General features: G+C 39.0%; 2 protein-coding genes across 8 annotated transcripts in view; both read right to left on the bottom strand.

Moving 5' to 3' along the window:
- The window catches only part of LOC139384429 (sodium/hydrogen exchanger 5-like), a 76,593-nt gene extending 72,329 nt beyond the window's left edge, over positions 1–4,264 (bottom strand). The window contains exon 1 of the mRNA XM_071129194.1: positions 3,895–4,264. Coding sequence (XP_070985295.1) covers positions 3,895–4,264 — 370 coding nt within the window. The remainder of the gene's footprint in view (positions 1–3,894) is intronic.
- Positions 4,265–9,863: 5,599 nt separating this feature from the next.
- LOC139385248 (FH1/FH2 domain-containing protein 1-like) overlaps positions 9,864–25,995 on the bottom strand; it is a 172,313-nt gene continuing 156,181 nt past the window's right edge. For 4 of the 7 annotated variants that reach the window (XM_071130401.1, XM_071130402.1, XM_071130403.1 and 1 more), the window contains 3 exons: positions 25,719–25,899; positions 16,930–17,106; positions 11,379–11,615 (listed from right to left, as the gene is read on the bottom strand). In XM_071130401.1, the coding sequence (XP_070986502.1) occupies positions 11,533–11,615; positions 16,930–17,106; positions 25,719–25,899 (441 nt within the window). In that variant the 3' untranslated portion in view covers positions 11,379–11,532. Of the gene's footprint in view, positions 11,359–11,378; positions 11,616–16,929; positions 17,107–25,718; positions 25,900–25,995 lie in introns of those variants that run through there. The other 3 variants (XM_071130398.1, XM_071130400.1, XM_071130399.1) reach the window with 2 other exon arrangements.

Raw genomic sequence — 25,995 nt, 5'->3', positions numbered from 1 at the left:
TGGTTATAACTATAATGTTGATATCATGGATGATCAGTCCTGTATAGTCTCATAACATGGTTATAACTATAATGTTGATATCATGGATGGTCAGTCCTGTATAGTCTCATAACATGGTTATAACTATAAAGTTGATATCATGGATGGTCAGTCCTGTATAGCCTCATAACATGGTTATAACTATAATGTTGATATCATGGATGGTCAGTCCTGTATAGCCTCATAACATGGTTATAACTATAATGTTGATATCATGGATGGTCAGTCCTGTATAGTCTCATAACATGGTTATAACTATAATGTTGATATCATGGATGGTCAGTCCTGTATAGTCTCATAACATGGTTATAACTATAATGTTGATATCATGGATGGTCAGTCCTGTAAATTCTCATAACATGGTTATAACTATAATGTTGATATCATGGATGGTCAGTCCTGTATAGCCTCATAACATGGTTATAACTATAATGTTGATATCATGGATGGTCCTGTATAGTCTCATAACATGGTTATAACTATAATGATGATATCATGGATGGTCAGTCCTGTATAGTCTCATAACATGGTTATAACTATAATGATGATATCATGGATGGTCCTATATAGCCTCATAACATGGTTATAACTATAATGTTGATATCATGGATGGTCAGTCCTGTATAGTCTCATAACATGGTTATAACTATAATGTTGATATCATGGATGGTCAGTCCTGTTTAGCCTCATAACATGGTTATAACTATAATGTTGATATCATGGATGGTCAGTCCTGTATAGCCTCATAACATGGTTATAACTATAATGTTGATATCATGGATGGTCAGTCCTGTATAGTCTCATAACATGGTTATAACTATAATGTTGATATCACGGATGGTCAGTCCTGTATAGTCTCATAACATGGTTATAACTATAATGTTGATATCATGGATGGTCAGTCCTGTATAGCGTCATAACATGGTTATAACTATAATGTTGATATCATGGATGGTCAGTCCTGTATAGCCTCATAATATGGTTCAAACTATAATGTTGATATCATGGATGGTCAGTCCTGTATAGCCTCATAACATGGTTATAACTATAATGTTGATATCATGGATGGTCAGTCCTGTATAGTCTCATAACATGGTTATAACTATAATGTTGATATCATGGATGGTTATAACTATCATGTTGATATCATGGATGGTCAGTCCTGTATAGTCTCATAACATGGTTATAACTATAATGTTGACATCATGGATGGTCAGTCCTGTATAGTCTCATAACATGGTTATAACTATAATGTTGATATCATGGATGGTCAGTCCTGTATAGCCTCATAACATGGATGGTCAGTCCTGTATAGCCTCATAACATGGTTATAACTATAATGATGATATCATGGATGGTCCTATATAGCCTCATAACATGGTTATAACTATAATGTTGATATCATGGATGGTCCTATATAGCCTCATAACATGGTTATAACTATCATGTTGATATCATGGATGGTCAGTCCTGTGTAGCCTCATAACATGGTTATAACTATAATGTTGATATCATGGATGGTCAGTCCTGTATAGTCTCATAACATGGTTATAACTATAATGTTGATATCATGGATGGTCAGTCCTGTATAGTCTCATAACATGGTTATAACTATAATGTTGATATCATGGATGGTCGGTCATTGTATCCACCCACAGCTCTGTCTGTTTAATCTGAGAGTGGATACATTTCTCCAGGCCCCATCCCTCAGCTTTTTACCAAAACAGAGGCGGGCGGCCGTTTTGTTATTGTCTCATCTGTGGAGTTCCCCTTTAAACAGCTGCATATTATCAAGATGTCAAAGTGTCACCAACTAAAAGGTAAACAATAACAAATTCAGCGCATGACATTCATTTATCACATGTAAAATAGCACTTTTCAGTAGTGCTCAAAGCCAGCCAATCCATGAGCGAAGCATTTGTTTTTCAACCCGAATCAACGAGCCCCAATCAGTTCTCCATGACAACACAATGACAAACAACAGAATGGGACTGGGTCATACTTCCTTAGTTTTACGGGGTTCTGCTCAGGTAAAACTATTCGGCAAACAATAAATACTATTCTTGAAGATCAAGGGGTATTACATGTATTGGAATGACCGGAATTGATAAAACTTTGGGTTTTTTTTAAATGTAAAGATTTAATTTAATCGTATTATTATTATATGTAGTAGAAAGCGATTGGTTAGAGGAAGCCCACATAACCAACCCATTAAGTAACATGTAACATGCACATACAGTGGGGCAAACAAGTATTTAGTCAGCCACCAAGTGTGCAAGTTCTCCCACTGAAAAAGATGAGAGGCCTGTAATTTTCACCATAATTTGCAAATAAATTAATTTAAAAATCCTACAATGTGATTTTCTGGATTTTTTTTTCTCATTTTGTCTGTCATAGTTGAAGTGTACCTATGATGAAAATTACAGGCCTCTCTCATCTTTTTAAGTGGGAGAACTTGCACAATTGGTGGCTGACTAAATACTTTTTTTGCACCCACTGTACCTAGCTGACCATTACATCTAGAAGGACTTCTCTGTAAATACCTAGCTGATCATTCATCTAGAAGGACTTCTCTATAAATACCTAGCTGACCATTCATCTAGAAGGACTTCTCTATAAATACCTAGCTGACCATTCATCTAGAAGGACTTCTCTATAAATACCTAGCTGACCATTCATCTAGAAGGACTTCTCTGTAAATACCTAGCTGACCATTCATCTAGAAGGACTTCTCTATAAATACCTAGCTGACCATTCATCTAGAAGGACTTCTCTGTAAATACCTAGCTGACCATTCATCTAGAAGGACTTCTCTATAAATACCTAGCTGACCATTACATCTAGAAGGACCCATTACATCTAGAAGGACTTCTCTGTAAATACCTAGCTGACCATTCATCTAGAAGGACTTCTCTGTAAATACCTAGCTGACCATTCATCTAGAAGGACTTCTCTGTAAATACCTAGCTGATCATTCATCTAGAAGGACTTCTCTATAAATACCTAGCTGACCATTCATCTAGAAGGACTTCTCTATAAATACCTAGCTGACCATTCATCTAGAAGGACTTCTCTATAAATACCTAGCTGACCATTCATCTAGAAGGACTTCTCTATAAATACCTAGCTGACCATTCATCTAGAAGGACTTCTCTATAAATACCTAGCTGACCATTACATCTAGGACTTCTCTATAAATACCTAGCTGACCATTCATCTAGAAGGACTTCTCTATAAATACCTAGCTGACCATTCATCTAGAAGGACTTCTCTATAAATACCTAGCTGACCATTCATCTAGAAGGACTTCTCTATAAATACCTAGCTGACCATTCCATCTAGAAGGACTTCTCTTTAAATACCTAGCTGACCATTCATCTAGAAGGACTTCTCTGTAAATACCTAGCTGACCATTCATCTAGAAGGACTTCTCTATAAATACCTAGCTGACCATTCATCTAGAAGGACTTCTCTATAAATACCTAGCTGACCATTCATCTAGAAGGACTTCTCTGTAAATACCTAGCTGACCATTCATCTAGAAGGACTTCTCTGTAAATACCTAGCTGACCATTCATCTAGAAAGACTTCTCTATAAATACCTAGCTGACCATTCATCTAGAAGGACTTATCTTTAGTGTCGCTGGTCATTCCTGTTACATCGAACTTTACGTTTAAAATAGTTTAAGATCGTCAAATAGACTAAAACAGCCCTGCATGTGTCATAGCCATATTTATCGGTTTGCTAAAATAGCTTTTATAGACTGCGGGATATCACAAACAGCAAATGGTTGCTTGGTAACTCGGTTATAATGCCAGTACATTCAGAGAATAGGGTCAAATGTCCCCACTTACGGATTTTCGCGACGCTGGCCACCAGGATCCATATAGCGATAATGTAAGGCGTCTGAACATAGCTCCATTCCCACTGCACCATCTGAAACCCCCCGCCGTGGCGGTGCGACTCGCCGCCGTCCTCCGTGGTCGCGGACGGTTCCTCGGCGGACCGGGGCAAGGCAATACCCGGCGAGGCATACTCCTCCCGGGGCTGAACCTGGAAGCGGTCTAGAGAGGTGGTCGGAGAAGCGGGTAGCGACGGACCGGGTTGTCCCCCGCTACGCAGCTCCAGGTCCGGAAGAAACGACACCTCTGTCGCGGGGAGGTCAGCCGCATCTTTACCGACTACCGAAAGCAGAAGGAGCACAGGCACACTGACGAGGAGCATCTTCCCGTTAAACTCACTCAGCCTCGCGTCATCTTCTATTCTCTCTTTATACACACCATCAAGGGGAGTACCGGAGGTAAGATAAGAAGGACACGACGTAAGGGACGATACCTGTCACCAGTGTACAATATCAACAACACCTCTCTCTCTCTTTCACTCTCTCATTAAGCGGTACGCTAGCGGTAACACAGTCGAGCCTCTACCGGCTGGCATAGCCGATCTTGGCACGTGACCCAAACTCTAAGAACCGCTAGACCGAGCCCCGTTAAAGAGCCATTACATGCGCACGGGCCATAGCAGTGTGCGGATCTAAGAGCTGCCAATGTATTGTTTTTAAAGATGACTACTCCTGACTGTCATTATGTGAAAGATGACTGCTCCTGACTGCAGCATTCTGTGAAAGATGACTAGTCCTGACTATCATTCTGTGAAAGACGACTACTCTTGACCGTAGTATTCTGTGAAAGACGATAGCATCCTGTGAAAGTTTGAGACAGTTTACTACTAGAGCCACAAGGCAAATGTAACCCAACACAATCGCAGTGAAAGAATAACATTGGTACAGTAGACGGTATGCTTGAAGATGTTTATTATTATTATTCAGTTGGGAAACATATGACAATAAAACACTATTAAAATAAGATTTCAATTAGACATTATTACAACCATTTGAGCATTTAGTTACAGTTTGCCGTCGCTCCTGTGTCCCACACAGACACACACATGGTTCCATAACACGGCCATCGTGTCCACACAGACACACACATGGTTCCATAATACAGCCATCGTGTCCACACAGACACACACATGGTTCCATAATACAGCCATCATGTCCACACAGACACACACATGGTTCCATAACACGGCCATCGTCGTAACAATAGAAAGGCCACTTTAATTCTCTATTTAAAAACATTGTAACAGCAGGCAGAACACTGTGTCGTACAATAGCAGGTTATCTTCATCGGAAGGTTCAAATACATTTCAAACAGGGGTTAATGAGGAGAAAACATTCAGAGAGGAGGAAGAGGGGTTAATAAGGAGAAAACATTGAGAGGAGGAAGAGGGGTTAATAAGGAGAAAACATTCAGAGGAGGAAGAGGGGTTAATAACCAGAAAACATTCAGAGGAGGAGGGGGGGGGGGTATGTTTAACATATGTGCCTCAGAATAGGGACAGAAGTGGGGTACGTTTTAAAATGGTACCCTTCTCTCCCTACATATTGCAGTACTTTTAAACAGTGCCAAAAGTATGTACTACTGTATATAGGGAATAGGGTGCGATTTGGGACTGTATATAGGGAATAGGGTGCGATTTGAGACACCGGCGTGGAACTACTGTATATAGGGAATAGGGTGTGATTTGGGACATAATCGTGGAACTACTGTATATAGGGAATAGGGTGCGATTTGGGACATAATCGTGGAACTACTGTATATAGGGAATAGGGTGTGATTTGGGACTGTATATAGGGAATAGGGTGTGATTTGGGACTGTATATAGGGAATAGGGTGTGATATGGGACTGTGTATAGGGAATAGGGTGTGATATGGGACTGTATATAGGGAGTGATTTGGGACTGTATATAGGGAATAGGGTGTGATTTGGGACTGTATATAGGGAATAGGGTGTGATTTGGGACTGTGTATAGGGAATAGGGTGTGATTTGGGACTGTGTATAGGGAATAGGGTGTGATTTGGGACACACCCGTGGAGTACATATATCTACAGGAAATAGTGAATGTGTAAACAACACGCAGTACGTATACACACAGGTATTAACAACTCAATACACACAGGTAGACACACCTCAATACACACCTCAATACACACAGGTAGACACACAGGTATACACACAGGTATTAACAACTCAATACACACAGGTAGACACACCTCAATACACACCTCTATACACACAGGTAGACACACCTCAATACACACAGGTATACACACCTCAATACACACAGGTATACACACAGGTATTAACAATTCAATACACAGGTACACACACAGGTACACACACCTCAACACACACAGGTATACACACAGGTATACACACACAGGTACAGACACCTGTACTCAATTCAACTACCGGTAGTGAACACGTGATCAGAAATAGTGAAGTCATGACAGTATTATCCTTGCCATTGTATCATACCCCACCTCCCTGTGCAAATAGGCAAATGTCTTTATTCTGGACATATCATAGTCACAACTTCCTTCACAACACTGCCCTTAAAGGATTGCATTTAGAAAAGACATCTACATGACCAGAGGTTGTTCTATACTGTTCTATATGACCAGAGGTTGTTCTATACTGTTCTATATGACCAGAGGTTGTTCTACATGACCAGAGGTTGTTCTATACTGTTCTATATGACCAGAGGTTGTTCTACATGACCAGAGGTTGTTCTATACTGTTCTACATGACCAGAGGTTGTTCTACATGACCAGAGGTTGTTCTACATGACCAGAGGTTGTTCTATACTGTTCTATATGACCAGAGGTTGTTCTATACTGTTCTACATGACCAGAGGTTGTTCTATATGACCAGAGGTTGTTCTATATGACCAGAGGTTGTTCTATACTGTTCTATATGACCAGAGGTTGTTCTATACTGTTCTACATGACCAGAGGTTGTTCTATATGACCAGAGGTTGTTCTATATGACCAGAGGTTGTTCTATATGACCAGAGATTGTTCTATACTTTTCTACATGACCAGAGGTTGTTCTATACTGTTCTATATGACCAGAGGTTGTTCTATATGACCAGAGGTTGTTCTATATGACCAGAGGTTGTTCTATATGACCAGAGGTTGTTCTATATGACCAGAGATTGTTCTATACTGTTCTACATGACCAGAGGTTGTTCTATACTGTTCTATATGACCAGAGGTTGTTCTATATGACCAGAGGTTGTTCTATATGACCAGAGGTTGTTCTACATGACCAGAGGTTGTTCTACATGACCAGAGGTTGTTCTACATGACCAGAGGTTGTTCTACATGACCAGAGGTTGTTCTACATGACCAGAGGTTGTTCTATACTGTTCTATATGACCAGAGGTTGTTCTATACTGTTCTACATGACCAGAGGTTGTTCTACATGACCAGAGGTTGTTCTATACTGTTCTATATGACCAGAGGTTGTTCTATACTGTTCTACATGACCAGAGGTTGTTCTATACTGTTCTATATGACCAGAGGTTGATCTATACTGTTCTACATGACCAGAGGTTGTTCTATACTGTTCTATATAACCAGAGGTTGTTCTATACTGTTCTATATGACCAGAGGTTGTTCTATACTGTTCTACATGACCAGAGGTTGTTCTATACTGTTCTATATGACCAGAGGTTGTTCTATAATGTTCTATATGACCAGAGGTTGTTCTACACTGTTCTACATGACCAGAGGTTGTTCTACATGACCAGAGGTTGTTCTACATGACCAGAGGTTGTTCTATATGACCAGAGGTTGTTCTATATGACCAGAGGTTGTTCTATACTGTTCTATATGACCAGAGGTTGTTCTACATGACCAGAGGTTGTTCCACATGACCAGAGGTTGTTCTACATGACCAGAGGTTGTTCTATATGACCAGAGGTTGTTCTATACTGTTCTACATGATCAGAGGTTGTTCTATATGACCAGAGGTTGTTCTATATGACCAGAGATTGTTCTACATGACCAGAGATTGTTCTACATGACCAGAGATTGTTCTACATGACCAGAGATTGTTCTACATGACCAGAGGTTGTTCTATACTGTTCTATATGACCAGAGGTTGTTCTATATGACCAGAGGTTGTTCTATATGACCAGAGGTTGTTCTATATGACCAGAGGTTGTTCTATATGACCAGAGGTTGTTCTATATGACCAGAGGTTGTTCTATATGACCAGAGGTTGTTCTATACTGTTCTATATGACCAGAGGTTGTTCTATACTGTTCTACATGACCAGAGGTTGTTCTACATGACCAGAGGTTGTTCTATATGACCAGAGGTTGTTCTACATGACCAGAGGTTGTTCTATATGACCAGAGGTTGTTCTACATGACCAGAGGTTGTTCTATATGGCCAGAGGTTGTTCTATACTTTTCTACATGACCAGAGGTTGTTCTATATGACCAGAGGTTGTTCTACATGACCAGAGGTTGTTCTACATGACCAGAGGTTGTTCTACATGACCAGAGGTTGTTCTATACTGTTCTATATGACCAGAGGTTGTTCTATACTGTTCTATATGACCAGAGGTTGTTCTATATGACCAGAGGTTGTTCTACATGACCAGAGGTTGTTCTACATGACCAGAGGTTGTTCTACATGACCAGAGGTTGTTCTACATGACCAGAGGTTGTTCTACATGACCAGAGGTTGTTCTATACTGTTCTACATGACCAGAGGTTGTTCTATACTGTTCTATATGACCAGAGGTTGTTCTATACTGTTCTATATGACCAGAGATTGTTCTACATGACCAGAGGTTGTTCTATACTGTTCTATATGACCAGAGATTGTTCAACATGACCAGAGGTTGTTCTATATGACCAGAGATTGTTCTATATGACCAGAGATTGTTCTATATGACCAGAGATTGTTCTATATGACCAGAGATTGTTCTACATGACCAGAGGTTGTTCTATATGACCAGAGGTTGTTCTATATGACCAGAGGTTGTTCTATATGACCAGAGGTTGTTCTATACTGTTCTACATGACCAGAGGTTGTTCTACATGACCAGAGGTTGTTCTACATGACCAGAGGTTGTTCTATACTGTTCTATATGACCAGAGGTTGTTCTATACTGTTCTATATGACCAGAGGTTGTTCTACATGACCAGACGTTGTTCTATACTGTTCTACATGACCAGAGGTTGTTCTATACTGTTCTACATGACCATAGGTTGTTCTATATGACCAGAGGTTGTTCTATATGACCAGAGGTTGTTCTATATGACCAGAGATTGTTCTATACTGTTCTACATGACCAGAGGTTGTTCTATACTGTTCTACATGACCAGAGGTTGTTCTATACTGTTCTACATGACCATAGGTTGTTCTATATGACCAGAGGTTATTCTATATGACCAGAGGTTGTTCTATACTGTTCTATATGACCAGAGGTTGTTCTATACTGTTCTATATGACCAGAGGTTGTTCTATACTGTTCTATATGACCAGAGGTTGTTCTATACTGTTCTATATGACCAGAGGTTGTTCTATACTGTTCTACATGACCAGAGGTTGTTCTATACGGTTCTATATAAAGGTGTGTGTTTGTGATGGAACAAATCAACCCTCTTGAACTGAAGTAGGATGTAGGGTAAAATACAACACACCGTACCTAGACTCACCAAACACACACTACACACATAACCCCCCCCTCGTGGGGTCCAAATATTAACCGTGAAACAAGGTCTCTGTGTGTGATAAATAATATGGGCATGTGACCTGGTTCATATGTCCTCTGTCTAGATCAGATCACCTCGTCTCTCGATTGAGACGTCTCTCTCTCTGTGTGTGTGTCCGAGACGTCTCTCTCTCTCTGTGTGAGTGTGTGTGTGTGTGTGTGTGAGTGTGAGTGTGTGTGTGTCATGTGAGACGTCTCTCTCGGTGTGTGTCTGAGACGTCTCTCTCTCGGTGTGAGTGAGTGTGTATGTGTGTGTGGTCTGAGACCAGACTCAACATAACCTCTATATAGAACAGACTATCTATAATTATATAAAGTTAATAACATCGGATCCATTAGAATAATAACACCAGAGTTTATATTCAACCACTTCCTGACTAAAACATCCTGTTACCCCTCCACCCCACCACCCTGACTCCAGATACACAGTATAACCTTTAAAATATAGTGCGTCTGTCCTTAATGTTCAGTTAAATGTCCATCACACTGTATATATCTCTTCAATATGATACGTCAGGATGTTTACAACACCAAAACATCTGAATATTTAACTCCACATCTGAAACACTTGTTCTGCCAGGTTCTCTGTCCGGAGACTCCAGATGAACAAGAGTTCTCACGTCTTCCTGTAACATATACACGGTTGTTTTGTAGTGAGACAGGAACAAGCCCAAAGCATTGTGGGAGGGGCGGGGGGATACTGTAGTGAGACAGGAACAAGCCCAAAGCATTGTGGGAGGGGCGGGGGGGGGCTACTGTAGTGAGACAGGAACAAGCCCAAAGCATTGTGGGAGGGGCGGGGGCGGGGCTACTGTAGTGAGCACCAGCATGTCCTTCCTACATGTACTGTCTCTTCTTTCTGTCACATTAGGACTTTCTAAGATCCAGGCCCTCGGTACGAGCTTCATCCTTCCTCTTCATGGCTGGTGTGTCTGGTAGTGCTGTGTGTGTGTGTGTGTGTCTGGTAGTGCTGTGTGTGTGTGTGTGTGTCTGGTAGTGCTGTGTGTGGTACGAGCTTCATCCTTCCTCTTCATGGCTGGTGTGTCTGGTAGTGCTGTGTGTGTGTGTGTCTGGTAGTGCTGTGTGTGTGTGTGTGTGTGTCTGGTAGTGCTGTGTGTGTGTGTGTCTGGTAGTGCTGTGTCTCTGTGTGTGGTACGAGTTTCATCCTTCCTCTTCATGGCTGGTGTGTCTGGTAGTGCTGTGTGTGTGTGTGTGTTTGTGTCTGGTAATGCTGTGTGTGTGTGTGTGTCTGGTAGTGCTGTGTCTCTGTGTGTGGTACAAGCTTCATCCTTCCTCTTCATGGCTGGTGTGTCTGGTAGTACTGTGTGTGTGTGTGTGTGTGTGTGTGTGTGTGTCTGGTAGTACTGTCTGTGTGTTAGTACTGTGTCTCAGTCAGTCTGTGTAGGTCTCTCTGTGTGTTCAGAGCTGGTCTCCAGTCTGTGTAGGTCTCTCTGTGTGTTCAGAGCTTGTCTCCAGTCTGTGTAGGTCTCTGTGTGTTCAGAGCTTGTCTCCAGTCTGTGTAGGTCTCTCTGTGTGTTCAGAGCTTGTCTCCAGTCTGTGTAGGTCTCTGTGTGTTCAGAGCTTGTCTCCAGTCTGTGTAGGTCTCTCTGTGTGTTCAGAGCTGGTCTCCAGTCTGTGTAGGTCTCTCTGTGTGTTCAGAGCTTGTCTCCAGTCTGTGTAGGTCTCTCTGTGTGTTCAGAGCTTGTCTCCAGTCTGTGTAGGTCTCTCTGTGTGTTCAGAGCTGGTCTCCAGTCTGTGTAGGTCTCTCTGTGTGTTCAGAGCTTGTCTCCAGTCTGTGTAGGTCTCTCTGTGTGTTCAGAGCTTGTCTCCAGTCAGTGTAGGTCTCTCTGTGTGTTCAGAGCTGGTCTCCAGTCTTGTTGCTGAGTCCCAGAGCCTGAACCACGTCAACACTTAGTCCGCTCTTCAGAGTCCTCCTCACTGCAACACACAGAAACACCATGTCAAACTAAATGAGAACAATGCACACACACACACACACACACGTACGTTACCATGTCAACGCGTCTCAGGGATAAAAAAACAACAAACATTTCACACCTCCCACTGGTCCAGGAGACCAGAGCCCTATTCCCTATATAGTGGTACTACTATAGACCAGAGCCTTATTCCCTATATAGTGGTACTACTATAGACCAGAGCCCTATTCCCTATATAGTGGTACTACTATAGACCAGAGCCCTATTCCCTATATAGTGGTACTACTATAGACCAGAGCCCTATTCCCTATATAGTGGTACTACTGTAGACCAGAGCCCTATTCCCTATATAGTGGTACTACTATAGACCAGAGCCCTATTCCCTATATAGTGGTACTACTATAGACCAGAGCCCTATTCCCTATATAGTGGTACTACTATAGACCAGAGCCCTATTCCCTATATAGTGGTACTACTATAGACCAGAGCCCTATTCCCTATATAGTGGTACTACTATAGACCAGAGCCCTATTCCCTATATAGTGGTACTACTATAGACCAGAGCCCTATTCCCTATATAGTGCACTACTATAGACCAGAGCCCTATTCCCTATATAGTACACTACTATAGACCAGAGCCCTATTCCCTATATAGTGGTATTACTATAGACCACTGGGCCCGGCAGGGTACCATTTTGTGAAGGTTCTTGTACACGTTACTGAGACGTCAGGATGTCAGTTGAGAACAGAACAGGTATCAGTTCTTCATTTCTGGGAGAATGAAAAGCTGGGTATTTACTATATAGTTCTGATATCTTTAGAGAGGAACTAACAACAGAGATATTATGGGCCCAGGGAGATAACGCTCTGTTGAACATATAAACCTCTGTTATGGACACACATCATACTGTGGATGGACACACAAGGACATAGAGACACAGACAGGGACAAAAGGGCTTATCCCTTAGTGGTGTCACACATCTAGCCTTGACCCTTTTCAGGTACAGGAGGTGGAATCACAATGAGACCAAGATGGAAGACAGTAGTCACCAAGCCTCGTCTAGTAGGACTACAGAGTGGAGGGAAGACAGTAGTCACCAAGCCTCGTCTAGTAGGACTACAGAGTGGAGGGAAGACAGTAGTCACCAAGCCTCGTCTAGTAGGACTACAGAGTGGAGGGAAGACAGTAGTCACCAAGCCTCGTCTAGTAGGACTACAGAGTGGAGGGAAGACAGTAGTCACCAAGCCTCGTCTAGTAGGACTACAGAGTGGAGGGAAGACAGTAGTCACTAAGCCTCGTCTAGTAGGACTACAGAGTGGAGGGAAGACAGTAGTCACCAAGCCTCGTCTAGTAGGACTACAGAGTGGAGGGAAGACCGTAGTCACCAAGCCTCGTCTAGTAGGACTACAGAGTGGAGGGAAGACAGTAGTCACCAAGCCTCGTCTAGTAGGACTACAGAGTGGAGGGAAGACAGTAGTCACCAAGCCTCGTCTAGTAGGACTACAGAGAGGAGGGAAGACAGTAGTCACCAAGCCTCGTCTAGTAGGACTACAGAGAGGAGGGAAGACAGTAGTCACCAAGCCTCGTCTAGTTGGACTACATAGTGGAGGGAAGACAGTAGTCACCAAGCCTCGTCTAGTTGGACTACAGAGTGGAGGGAAGACAGTAGTCACCAAGCCTCGTCTAGTAGGACTACAGAGTGGAGGGAAGACCGTAGTCACCAAGCCTCGTCTAGTAGGACTAAAGAGTGGAGGGAAGACAGTAGTCACCAAGCCTCGTCTAGTAGGACTACAGAGTGGAGGGAAGACCGTAGTCACCAAGCCTCGTCTAGTAGGACTACAGAGAGGAGGGAAGACAGTAGTCACCAAGCCTCGTCTAGTTGGACTACAGAGTGGAGGGAAGACAGTAGTCACCAAGCCTCGTCTAGTAGGACTACAGAGTGGAGGGAAGACAGTAGTCACCAAGCCTCGTCTAGTAGGACTACAGAGTGGAGGGAAGACAGTAGTCACCAAGCCTCGTCTAGTAGGACTACAGAGTGGAGGGAAGACCGTAGTCACCAAGCCTCGTCTAGTAGGACTACAGAGTGGAGGGAAGACAGTAGTCACCAAGCCTCGTCTAGTAGGACTACAGAGTGGAGGGAAGACAGTAGTCACCAAGCCTCGTCTAGTAGGACTACAGAGAGGAGGGAAGACCGTAGTCACCAAGCCTCGTCTAGTAGGACTACAGAGTGGAGGGAAGACAGTAGTCACCAAGCCTCGTCTAGTAGGACTAGAGTGGACTACAGAGTGGACTACAGAGTGGAGGGAAGACAGTAGTCACCAAGCCTTGTCTAGTAGGACTACAGAGTGGAGGGAAGACCGTAGTCACCAAGCCTCGTCTAGTAGGACTACAGAGAGGAGGGAAGACAGTAGTCACCAAGCCTCGTCTAGTTGGACTACAGAGTGGAGGGAAGACAGTAGTCACCAAGCCTCGTCTAGTAGGACTACAGAGTGGAGGGAAGACCGTAGTCACCAAGCCTCGTCTAGTAGGACTACAGAGTGGAGGGAAGACCGTAGTCACCAAGCCTCGTCTAGTAGGACTACAGAGTGGAGGGAAGACCGTAGTCACCAAGCCTCGTCTAGTAGGACTACAGAGAGGAGGGAAGACAGTAGTCACCAAGCCTCGTCTAGTAGGACTACAGAGTGGAGGGAAGACCGTAGTCACCAAGCCTCGTCTAGTAGGACTACAGAGTGGAGGGAAGACAGTAGTCACCAAGCCTTGTCTAGTAGGACTACAGAGTGGAGGGAAGACAGTAGTCACCAAGCCTCGTCTAGTAGGACTACAGAGTGGAGGGAAGACAGTAGTCACCAAGCCTCGTCTAGTAGGACTACAGAGAGGAGGGAAGACAGTAGTCACCAAGCCTCGTCTAGTAGGACTACAGAGAGGAGGGAAGACCGTAGTCACCAAGCCTCGTCTAGTAGGACTACAGAGTGGAGGGAAGACAGTAGTCACCAAGCCTCGTCTAGTAGGACTAGAGTGGACTACAGAGTGGACTACAGAGTGGAGGGAAGACAGTAGTCACCAAGCCTTGTCTAGTAGGACTACAGAGTGGAGGGAAGACAGTAGTCACCAAGCCTCGTCTAGTAGGACTACAGAGAGGAGGGAAGACAGTAGTCACCAAGCCTCGTCTAGTAGGACTACAGAGTGGAGGGAAGACAGTAGTCACCAAGCCTCGTCTAGTAGGACTACAGAGTGGAGGGAAGACCGTAGTCACCAAGCCTCGTCTAGTAGGACTACAGAGTGGAGGGAAGACAGTAGTCACCAAGCCTCGTCTAGTAGGACTACAGAGGGGAGGGAAGACAGTAGTCACCAAGCCTCGTCTAGTAGGACTACAGAGTGGAGAGGGAAGACAGTCACCAAGCCTCGTCTAGTAGGACTACAGAGAGGAGGGAAGACAGTAGTCACCAAGCCTCGTCTAGTAGGACTACAGAGAGGAGGGAAGACCGTAGTCACCAAGCCTTGTCTAGTAGGACTACAGAGTGGAGGGAAGACAGTAGTCACCAAGCCTCGTCTAGTAGGACTACAGAGTGGACTACAGAGTGGACTACAGAGTGGAGGGAAGACAGTAGTCACCAAGCCTCATCTAGTAGGACTACAGAGTGGACTACAGTGTGGAGGGAAGACAGTAGTCACCAAGCCTCGTCTAGTAGGACTACAGAGTGGAGGGAAGACAGTAGTCACCAAGCCTCGTCTAGTAGGACTACAGAGTGGAGGGAAGAAAGTAGTCACCAAGCCTCGTCTAGTAGGACTACAGAGTGGAGGGAAGACAGTAGTCACCAAGCCTCGTCTAGTAGGCCTACAGAGTGGAGGGAAGACAGTAGTCACCAAGCCTCGTCTAGTAGGACTACAGAGAGGAGTGAAGACAGTAGTCACCAAGCCTCATCTAGTAGGACTACAGAGTGGAGGGAAGACAGTAGTCACCAAGCCTCGTCTAGTAAGACTACAGAGTGGACTGAAGACCGTAGTCACCAAGCCTCGTCTAGTAGGACTGCAGAGAGGAGGGAAGACAGTAGTCACCAAGCCTCGTCTAGTAGGACTACAGAGTGGAGGGAAGACAGTAGTCACCAAGCCTCGTCTAGTAGGACTACAGAGTGGAGGGAAGACAGTAGTCACCAAGCCTCGTCTAGTAGGACTACAGAGTGGACGAAGACAGTAGTCACCAAGCCTCGTCTAGTAGGACTACAGAGTGGAGGGAAGACAGTAGTCACCAAGTCTCGTCTAGTAGGACTACAGAGTGGACTACAGTGGACTACAGAGTGGAGGGAAGACAGTAGTCACCAAGCCTCGTCTAGTAGGACTACAGAGTGGAGGGAAGACAGTAGTCACCAAGCCTCGTCTAGTAGGACTACAGAGTGGAGGGAAGACAGTAGTCACCAAGCCTCGTCTAGTTGGACTACAGAGTGGACTACAGTGGACTACAGAGTGGAGGGAAGACAGTAGTCACCAAGCCTTGTCTAGTAGGACTACAGAGTGGAGGGAAGACAGTAATCACCAAGCCTGGTCTAGTAGGACTACAGAGTGGAGGGAAGACAGTAGTCACCAAGCCTCGTCTAGTAGGACTACAGAGTGGACTGAAGACCGTAGTCACCAAGCCTCGTCTAGTAGGACTACAGAGAGGAGGGAAGACAGTAGTCACCAAGCCTCGTCTAGTAGGACTACAGAGTGGAGGGAAGACAGTCGTCACCAAGCCTTGTCTAGTAGGACTACAGAGTGGACTACAGAGTGGACTACAGAGTGGAGGGAAGACAGTAGTCACCAAGCCTCGTCTAGTAGGACTACAGAGTGGAGGGAAGACAGTCGTCACCAAGCCTCGTCTAGTAGGACTACAGTGGAGGCAAGACAGTAGTCACCAAGCCTCGTCTAGTTGGACTACAGAGTGGACTACAGTGGACTACAGAGTGGAGGGAAGACAGTAGTCACCAAGCCTCGTCTAGTAGGACTACAGAGTGGAGGGAAGACAGTAGTCACTAAGCCTCGTCTAGTAAGACTACAGAGTGGACTACAGAGTGGACGTCTTTTGTTCCAGCCAAACACTATATATATATTTTTTAATTAGGTGCTGGGCTTGAACAAAAGCCTGCACACCTACAAGGCTAGTGATGAACAGTGGGAGCTGTATGGAATGGTAGTACAGCAGCCTCTCTACATTCAGAGCAGATCACTTGGGAAATAACAGGTGAAGAAACAGAGAGAGTTTAGTTTAGTTGAAGGGATCAATTCAACAACTGGCTCTGGTCTACTTAAAGGCCCCTCCCCTCCATGTTGTAGTACTCACACGACTTCCTGTTGAGGCGGGAGCGTTTGCGTGTCTTGGGGCTGGACGGCCTCTCTGAGGGGCTCCTGGTAACAGACTTGACTAGCCGATCCATGATCTCATCCGTAGCATCATCCTGGGAGCTAGCACTGTCCTCTTTGGCTACAGACATCTGGGATGAACTAACTGGGCCTAGACCTGGGGACGAAATCAAATCAAACTTTATTTAAAATGGGGACGAAATCAAATCAAACATTATTTAAAATGGAGATGAAATCAAATCAAACTTTATTTAAAATGGGGACGAAATCAAATCAAACTTTATTTAAAATGGGGGACGAAATCAAATCAAACTTTATTTAAAATGGGGGACGAAATCAAATCAAACTTTATTTAAAATGGGGAAGGAATTCAAATCAAACTTTATTTAAAATGGGGAAGGAATTCAAATCAAACTTTATTTAAAATGGGGAAGGAATTCAAATCAAACTTTATTTAAAATGGGGAAGGAATTCAAATCAAACTTTATTTAAAATGGGGAAGGAATTCAAATCAAACTTTATTTAAAATGGGGAAGGAATTTCAAATCAAACTTTATTTAAAATGGGGAAGAAGCATTAGAAGAGGAGGAAACAAACATAACATTTTATTGGTTGTATTTAACAGTTGTATTGGTGTTGTATAAATATATTTAACAGATGTATTGGTGATGTATTGGTGTTGTATTAATATATTTAACAGATGTATTGGTGATGTATTGGTGTTGTATTAATATATTTAACAGATGTATTGGTGTTGTATTAATATATTTAACAGATGTATTGGTGATGTATTGGTGTTGTATTAATATATTTAACAGATGTATTGGTGATGTATTGGTGATGTATTAATATATTTAACAGATGTATTGGTGATGTATTAATATATTTAACAGATGTATTGGTGATGTATTAATATATTTAACAGATGTATTGGTGTTGTATTAATATATTTAACAGATGTATTGGTGATGTATTGGTGATGTATTGGTGTTGTATTAATATATTTAACAGATGTATTGGTGATGTATTGGTGTTGTATTAATATATTTAACAGATGTATTGGTGTTGTATTAATATATTTAACAGATGTATTGGTGTTGTATTAATATATTTAACAGATGTATTGGTGATGTATTAATATATTTAACAGATGTATTGGTGATGTATTGGTGTTGTATTAATATATTTAACAGATGTATTGGTGTTGTATTAATATATTTAACAGATGTATTGGTGATGTATTGGTGTTGTATTAATATATTTAACAGATGTATTGGTGATGTATTAATATATTTAACAGATGTATTGGTGATGTATTAATATATTTAACAGATGTATTGGTGATGTATTAATATATTTAACAGATGTATTGGTGTTGTATTAATATATTTAACAGATGTATTGGTGATGTATTGGTGATGTATTAATATATTTAACAGATGTATTGGTGATGTATTGGTGATGTATTAATATATTTAACAGATGTATTGGTGATGTATTGGTGTTGTATTAATATATTTAACAGATGTATTGGTGATGTATTAATATATTTAACAGATGTATTGGTGTTGTATTAATATATTTAACAGATGTATTGGTGTTGTATTGGTGTTGTATTAATATATTTAACAGATGTATTGGTGATGTATTAATATATTTAACAGATGTATTGGTGATGTATTGGTGATGTATTAATATATTTAACAGATGTATTGGTGATGTATTGGTGTTGTATTAATATATTTAACAGATGTATTGGTGATGTATTGGTGTTGTATTAATATATTTAACAGATGTATTGATGATGTATTAATATATTTAACAGATGTATTGGTGTTGTATTGGTGTTGTATTAATATATTTAACAGATGTATTGGTGTTGTATTAATATATTTAACAGATGTATTGGTGTTTTATTAATATATTTAACAGATGTATTGGTGATGTATTGGTGTTGTATTAATATATTTAACAGATGTATTGGTGATGTATTGGTGTTGTATTAATATATTTAACAGATGTATTGGTGATGTATTGGTGTTGTATTAATATATTTAACAGATGTATTGGTGTTGTATAAATATATTTAACAGATGTATTGGTGTTGTATTGGTGATGTATTAATATATTTAACAGATGTATTGGTGTTGTATTAATATATTTAACAGATGTATTGGTGATGTATTGGTGTTGTATTAATATATTTAACAGATGTATTGGTGATGTATTAATATATTTAACAGATGTATTGGTGATGTATTAATATATTTAACAGATGTATTGGTGTTGTATTAATATATTTAACAGATGTATTGGTGATGTATTGGTGATGTATTAATATATTTAACAGATGTATTGGTGATGTATTGGTGATGTATTAATATATTTAACAGATGTATTGGTGATGTATTGGTGTTGTATTAATATATTTAACAGATGTATTGGTGATGTATTAATATATTTAACAGATGTATTGGTGTTGTATTAATATATTTAACAGATGTATTGGTGTTGTATTGGTGTTGTATTAATATATTTAACAGATGTATTGGTGATGTATTAATATATTTAACAGATGTATTGGTGATGTATTGGTGATGTATTAATATATTTAACAGATGTATTGGTGATGTATTGGTGTTGTATTAATATATTTAACAGATGTATTGGTGTTGTATTGGTGTTGTATTAATATATTTAACAGATGTATTGGTGATGTATTAATATATTTAACAGATGTATTGGTGATGTATTGGTGTTGTATTAATATATTTAACAGATGTATTGGTGATGTATTAATATATTTAACAGATGTATTGGTGTTGTATTGGTGTTGTATTAATATATTTAACAGATGTATTGGTGATGTATTAATATATTTAACAGATGTATTGGTGTTGTATTAATATATTTAACAGATGTATTGGTGTTGTATTAATATATTTAACAGATGTATTGGTGTTGTATTAATATATTTAACAGATGTATTGGTGATGTATTGATATATTTAACAGATGTATTGGTGTTGTATTAATATATTTAACAGATGTATTGATGTTGTATTAATATATTTAACAGATGTATTGGTGTTGTATTGGTGATGTATTAATATATTTAACAGATGTATTGGTGTTGTATTAATATATTTAACAGATGTATTGGTGTTGTATTAATATATTTAACAGATGTATTGGTGATGTATTAATATATTTAACAGATGTATTGGTGATGTATTGGTGTTGTATTAATATATTTAACAGATGTATTGGTGTCATATTAATATATTTAACAGATGTATTGGTGATGTATTGGTGTTGTATTGGTGTTGTATTAATATATTTAACAGATGTATTGGTGATGTATTAATATATTTAACAGATGTATTGGTGATGTATTAATATATTTAACAGATGTATTGGTGATGTATTGGTGATGTATTAATATATTTAACAGATGTATTGGTGTTGTATTAATATATTTAACAGATGTATTGGTGATGTATTGGTGATGTATTAATATATTTAACAGATGTATTGGTGATGTATTAATATATTTAACAGATGTATTGGTGATGTATTAATATATTTAACATATGTATTGGTGTTGTATTAATATATTTAACAGATGTATTGGTGTTGTATTAATATATTTAACAGATGTATTGGTGTTGTATTAATATATTTAACAGATGTATTGGTGATGTATTAATATATTTAACAGATGTATTGGTGATGTATTGGTGTTGTATTAATATATTTAACAGATGTATTGGTGTTGTATAAATATATTTAACAGATGTATTGGTGATGTATTGGTGTTGTATTAATATATTTAACAGATGTATTGGTGTTGTATTAATATATTTAACAGATGTATTGGTGATGTATTGGTGATGTATTAATATATTTAACAGATGTATTGGTGATGTATTAATATATTTAACAGATGTATTGGTGATGTATTAATATATTTAACATATGTATTGGTGTTGTATTAATATATTTAACAGATGTATTGGTGTTGTATTAATATATTTAACAGATGTATTGGTGATGTATTGGTGTTGTATTAATATATTTAACAGATGTATTGGTGTTGTATTAATATATTTAACAGATGTATTGGTGTTGTATTAATATATTTAACAGATGTATTGGTGTTGTATTAATATATTTAACAGATGTATTGGTGATGTATTGGTGATGTATTAATATATTTAACAGATGTATTGGTGTTGTATTGGTGTTGTATTAATATATTTAACAGATGTATTGGTGTTGTATAAATATATTTAACAGATGTATTGGTGATGTATTAATATATTTAACAGATGTATTGGTGATGTATTGGTGATGTATTAATATATTTAACAGATGTATTGGTGATGTATTAATATATTTAACAGATGTATTGGTGTTGTATAAATATATTTAACAGATGTATTGGTGATGTATTAATATATTTAACAGATGTATTGGTGATGTATTGGTGATGTATTAATATATTTAACAGATGTATTGGTGATGTATTGGTGTTGTATTAATATATTTAACAGATGTATTGGTGTTGTATTAATATATTTAACAGATGTATTGGTGTTGTATAAATATATTTAACAGATGTATTGGTGATGTATTAATATATTTAACAGATGTATTGGTGATGTATTGGTGATGTATTAATATATTTAACAGATGTATTGGTGATGTATTGGTGTTGTATTAATATATTTAACAGATGTATTGGTGTTGTATAAATATATTTAACAGATGTATTGGTGTTGTATTAATATATTTAACAGATGTATTGGTGTTGTATTGGTGTTGTATTAATATATTTAACAGATGTATTGGTGTTGTATTAATATATTTAACAGATGTATTGGTGTTGTATTAATATATTTAACAGATGTATTGGTGATGTATTAATATATTTAACAGATGTATTGGTGTTGTATTCATATATTTAACAGATGTATTGGTGTTGTATTAATATATTTAACAGATGTATTGGTGTTGTATAAATATATTTAACAGATGTATTGGTGATGTATAAATATATTTAACAGATGTATTGGTGTTGTATAAATATATTTAACAGATGTATTGGTGATGTATTGGTGTTGTATTAATATATTTAACAGATGTATTGGTGATGTATTAATATATTTAACAGATGTATTGGTGTTGTATTAATATATTTAACAGATGTATTGGTGATGTATTGGTGATTTATTAATATATTTAACAGATGTATTGGTGATGTATTAATATATTTAACAGATGTATTGGTGATGTATTGGTGATGTATTAATATATTTAACAGATGTATTGGTGATGTATTGGTGATGTATTAATATATTTAACAGATGTATTGGTGATGTATTGGTGATGTATTAATATATTTAACAGATGTATTGGTGTTGTATAAATATATTTAACAGATGTATTGGTGATGTATTAATATATTTAACAGATGTATTGGTGTTGTATTAATATATTTAACAGATGTATTGGTGTTGTATTAATATATTTAACAGATGTATTGGTGATGTATTGGTGATGTATTAATATATTTAACAGATGTATTGGTGTTGTATAAATATATTTAACAGATGTATTGGTGATGTATTAATATATTTAACAGATGTATTGGTGATGTATTAATATATTTAACAGATGTATTGGTGATGTATTGGTGTTGTATTAATATATTTAACAGATGTATTGGTGATGTATTAATATATTTAACAGATGTATTGGTGATGTATTAATATATTTAACAGATGTATTGGTGTTGTATTAATATATTTAACAGATGTATTGGTGATGTATTGGTGTTGTATAAATATATTTAACAGATGTATTGGTGTTGTATTAATATATTTAACAGATGTATTGGTGATGTATTGGTGTTGTATAAATATATTTAACAGATGTATTGGTGTTGTATTAATATATTTAACAGATGTATTGGTGATGTATTAATATATTTAACAGATGTATTGGTGATGTATTGGTGTTGTATTAATATATTTAACAGATGTATTGGTGTTGTATTAATATATTTAACAGATGTATTGGTGATGTATTGGTGATGTATTAATATATTTAACAGATGTATTGGTGATGTATTGGTGTTGTATTAATATATTTAACAGATGTATTGGTGATGTATTGGTGTTGTATAAATATATTTAACAGATGTATTGGTGTTGTATAAACATATTTAACAGATGTATTGGTGATGTATAAATATATTTAACAGATGTATTGGTGTTGTATTAATATATTTAACAGATGTATTGGTGATGTATTGGTGTTGTATTAATATATTTAACAGATGTATTGGTGATGTATTAATATATTTAACAGATGTATTGGTGATGTATTGGTGTTGTATTAATATATTTAACAGATGTATTGGTGTTGTATTAATATATTTAACAGATGTATTGGTGTTGTATTGGTGTTGTATAAATATATTTAACAGATGTATTGGTGTTGTATTAATATATTTAACAGATGTATTGGTGATGTATTGGTGTTGTATTAATATATTTAACAGATGTATTGGTGATGTATTAATATATTTAACAGATGTATTGGTGATGTATTGGTGATGTATTAATATATTTAACAGATGTATTGGTGTTGTATTAATATATTTAACAGATGTATTGGTGTTGTATTAATATATTTAACAGATGTCATTTTCTCTGATGAATCCCTTTTCCGATTGTTTGGAGCATCCAGATAAAAGCTTGTCCGGAGAAGACAAGGTGAGCGCTACCATCAGTCCTGTGTCATGCCAACAGTAAAGCATCCTGAGACCATTCATGTGTGGGGTTGCTTCTCAGCCAAGGGAGTCGGCTCACTCACAATTTTGTCTAAGAACACAGCCATGAATAAAGAATGGTACCAACACATCCTCCGAGAGCAACTTCTCCCAACCATCCAGGAACAGTTTGGTGATGAACAATGCCTTTTCCAGCATGATGGAGCATCTTTCCATAAGGCAAAAAACTGAGTGGCTCGGGGAACAAAACATCGCTATTTTTTGGTCCATGGCCAGGAAACTCCCCAGACCTTAATCCCATTGAGAACTTGTGGTCAATCCTCAAGAGGCGGGTGGACAAACAAAACCCCACAAATTCTGACAAACTCCAAGTATTGATTATGCAAGAATGGGCTGCCATCAGTCAGAATGTGGCCCAGAAGTTAATTGACAGCATGCCAGGGTGGATTGCAGAGGTCTTGAAAAAGCGGGGTCAACACTGCAAATATTGACTCTTTGCATCAACTTCAAGTAATTGTCAATAAAAGCCTTCGACACTTATGAAATGCTTGTAATTATACTTCAGTATTCCATAGTAACATCTGACAAAAATATCTAAAGACACTGAAGGAGCTAACTTTGTGGAAATTAATATTTGTGTCATTCTCAAAACTTTTGGCCACGACTGTACACTACCATTCAAAAGTTTGGGGTCACTTAGAAATGTTCTTGTTTTTGAAAGAAAAGCAGGCTTTTGTCCATTATTAAAATAACATTAAACATGATTAGAAATACGGTGCAGACATTGTTAATGTTGTAAATGACTATTGTAGCTGGAAACGGCAGATTTGTAATGGAATATCTACATAGGCGTACAGAGGCTCATTATCAGCAACCATCACTCCTGTGTTCCAATGGCACGTTGTGTTAGATAATCCAAGGTTATCATTTTAAAAAGCTAATTAATTTATGCTAGCTAATCCAAGAGTTCCTCTGTCCACTTCTGTGTTCTGAGATATGGCCTTTTCTTTGCAACTCTGCCTAGAAGGCCAGCATCCCGGAGTCGCCTCTTCACTGTTGACCTTGAGACTGGTGTTTTGTGGGTACTATTTAATGAAGCTGCCAGTTGAGGACTTGTGAGAAGCCTGTTTCTCAGACTCTAATGTACTTGTCCTCTTGCTAAGTTGTGCACCGGCCTCCCACTCCTCTTTCTCTTCTGGTTAGAGCCAGTTTGCGCTGTTCTGTGAAGGGAGTAGTACACAGTGTTGTACGAGATATTCAGTTTCTAGGTAATTTCTCGCACGGAATAGCCTTCATTTCTCAGAACAAGAATAGACTGACGAGTTTCAGAAGAAAGGTCTTTGTTTCTGGCCATTTTGAGCCTGTAATCGAACCCACAAATGCTGATGCTCCAGATACTCTACTAGTCTAAAGAAGGCCAGTTTAGGACTTGTGAGGCGTCTGTTTATCAAACTAGATTGCTTCTTTAAAATCAGCACAACAGTTTTCAACTGTTCTAACATAATTGCAAAAAGGGTTTTCTAATGATCAATTAGCCTTTTTAAAAATGATAAACTTGGATTAGCTAACACAACGTGTCATTGGAACACAGGAGTGATGGTTGCTGATAATGGGCCTCCGAACGCCTATGTAGATATTCCATTAAAAATCAGATGTTTCCAGCTACAATAGTCATTTACAACATTAACAATGTCGACACTGTATTTCTGATCAGTTTTAATAAACACATGTTTTTCCTTTTCTTTGATAAACAAGGACATTTCTAAGTGACCCCAAACTTTTGAACGATAGTGTGTGTGTGTGTGTGTGTATATATATTTAGTTCCCTCCAGAGACTGCTGGGATGCATGGATTTATTCCTCTTCATTATGCTTGAAATACCAACCCATTCCAGAGTGAGCACCATGTTAGCAGACAGAGGTCCTGCTGGGGGTGTGTGTATTGGTGTGTCTGCGTCCCTGTGTGTCTTACTGCGGTAGCCCCGGTTGCGGCGCAGGTTCCCCTGGTGTTCGATACCACTGGAGGTGTTGAGCACGTTCTTCATGTTGTCATGCTCCTCCTGGGCTGGATCTGGATCTGGCTCTGTAGGCCTGGAGCCAAGGGAGGGGCTGTCCTGGGACTGGGGAGACACCACCCCCGAGAACTTCTCTGTCTGAGAGTGGGGAGGAGAGAGAGAGAGGGGGGGGGGGGGGGAAAGGGAGGGAAAGAAGGAGGAAGGGAGAAAGTGAGAGGAACGGAGAGAGGAGGA

Source organism: Oncorhynchus clarkii, chromosome 26 (genome assembly GCF_045791955.1).
Source record: "Oncorhynchus clarkii lewisi isolate Uvic-CL-2024 chromosome 26, UVic_Ocla_1.0, whole genome shotgun sequence".
Taxonomy (NCBI): domain Eukaryota; kingdom Metazoa; phylum Chordata; class Actinopteri; order Salmoniformes; family Salmonidae; genus Oncorhynchus; species Oncorhynchus clarkii.
The sequence above is the reverse complement of the archived record's forward strand: the minus strand, read 5'-3'. Positions and strand labels throughout refer to the sequence as shown.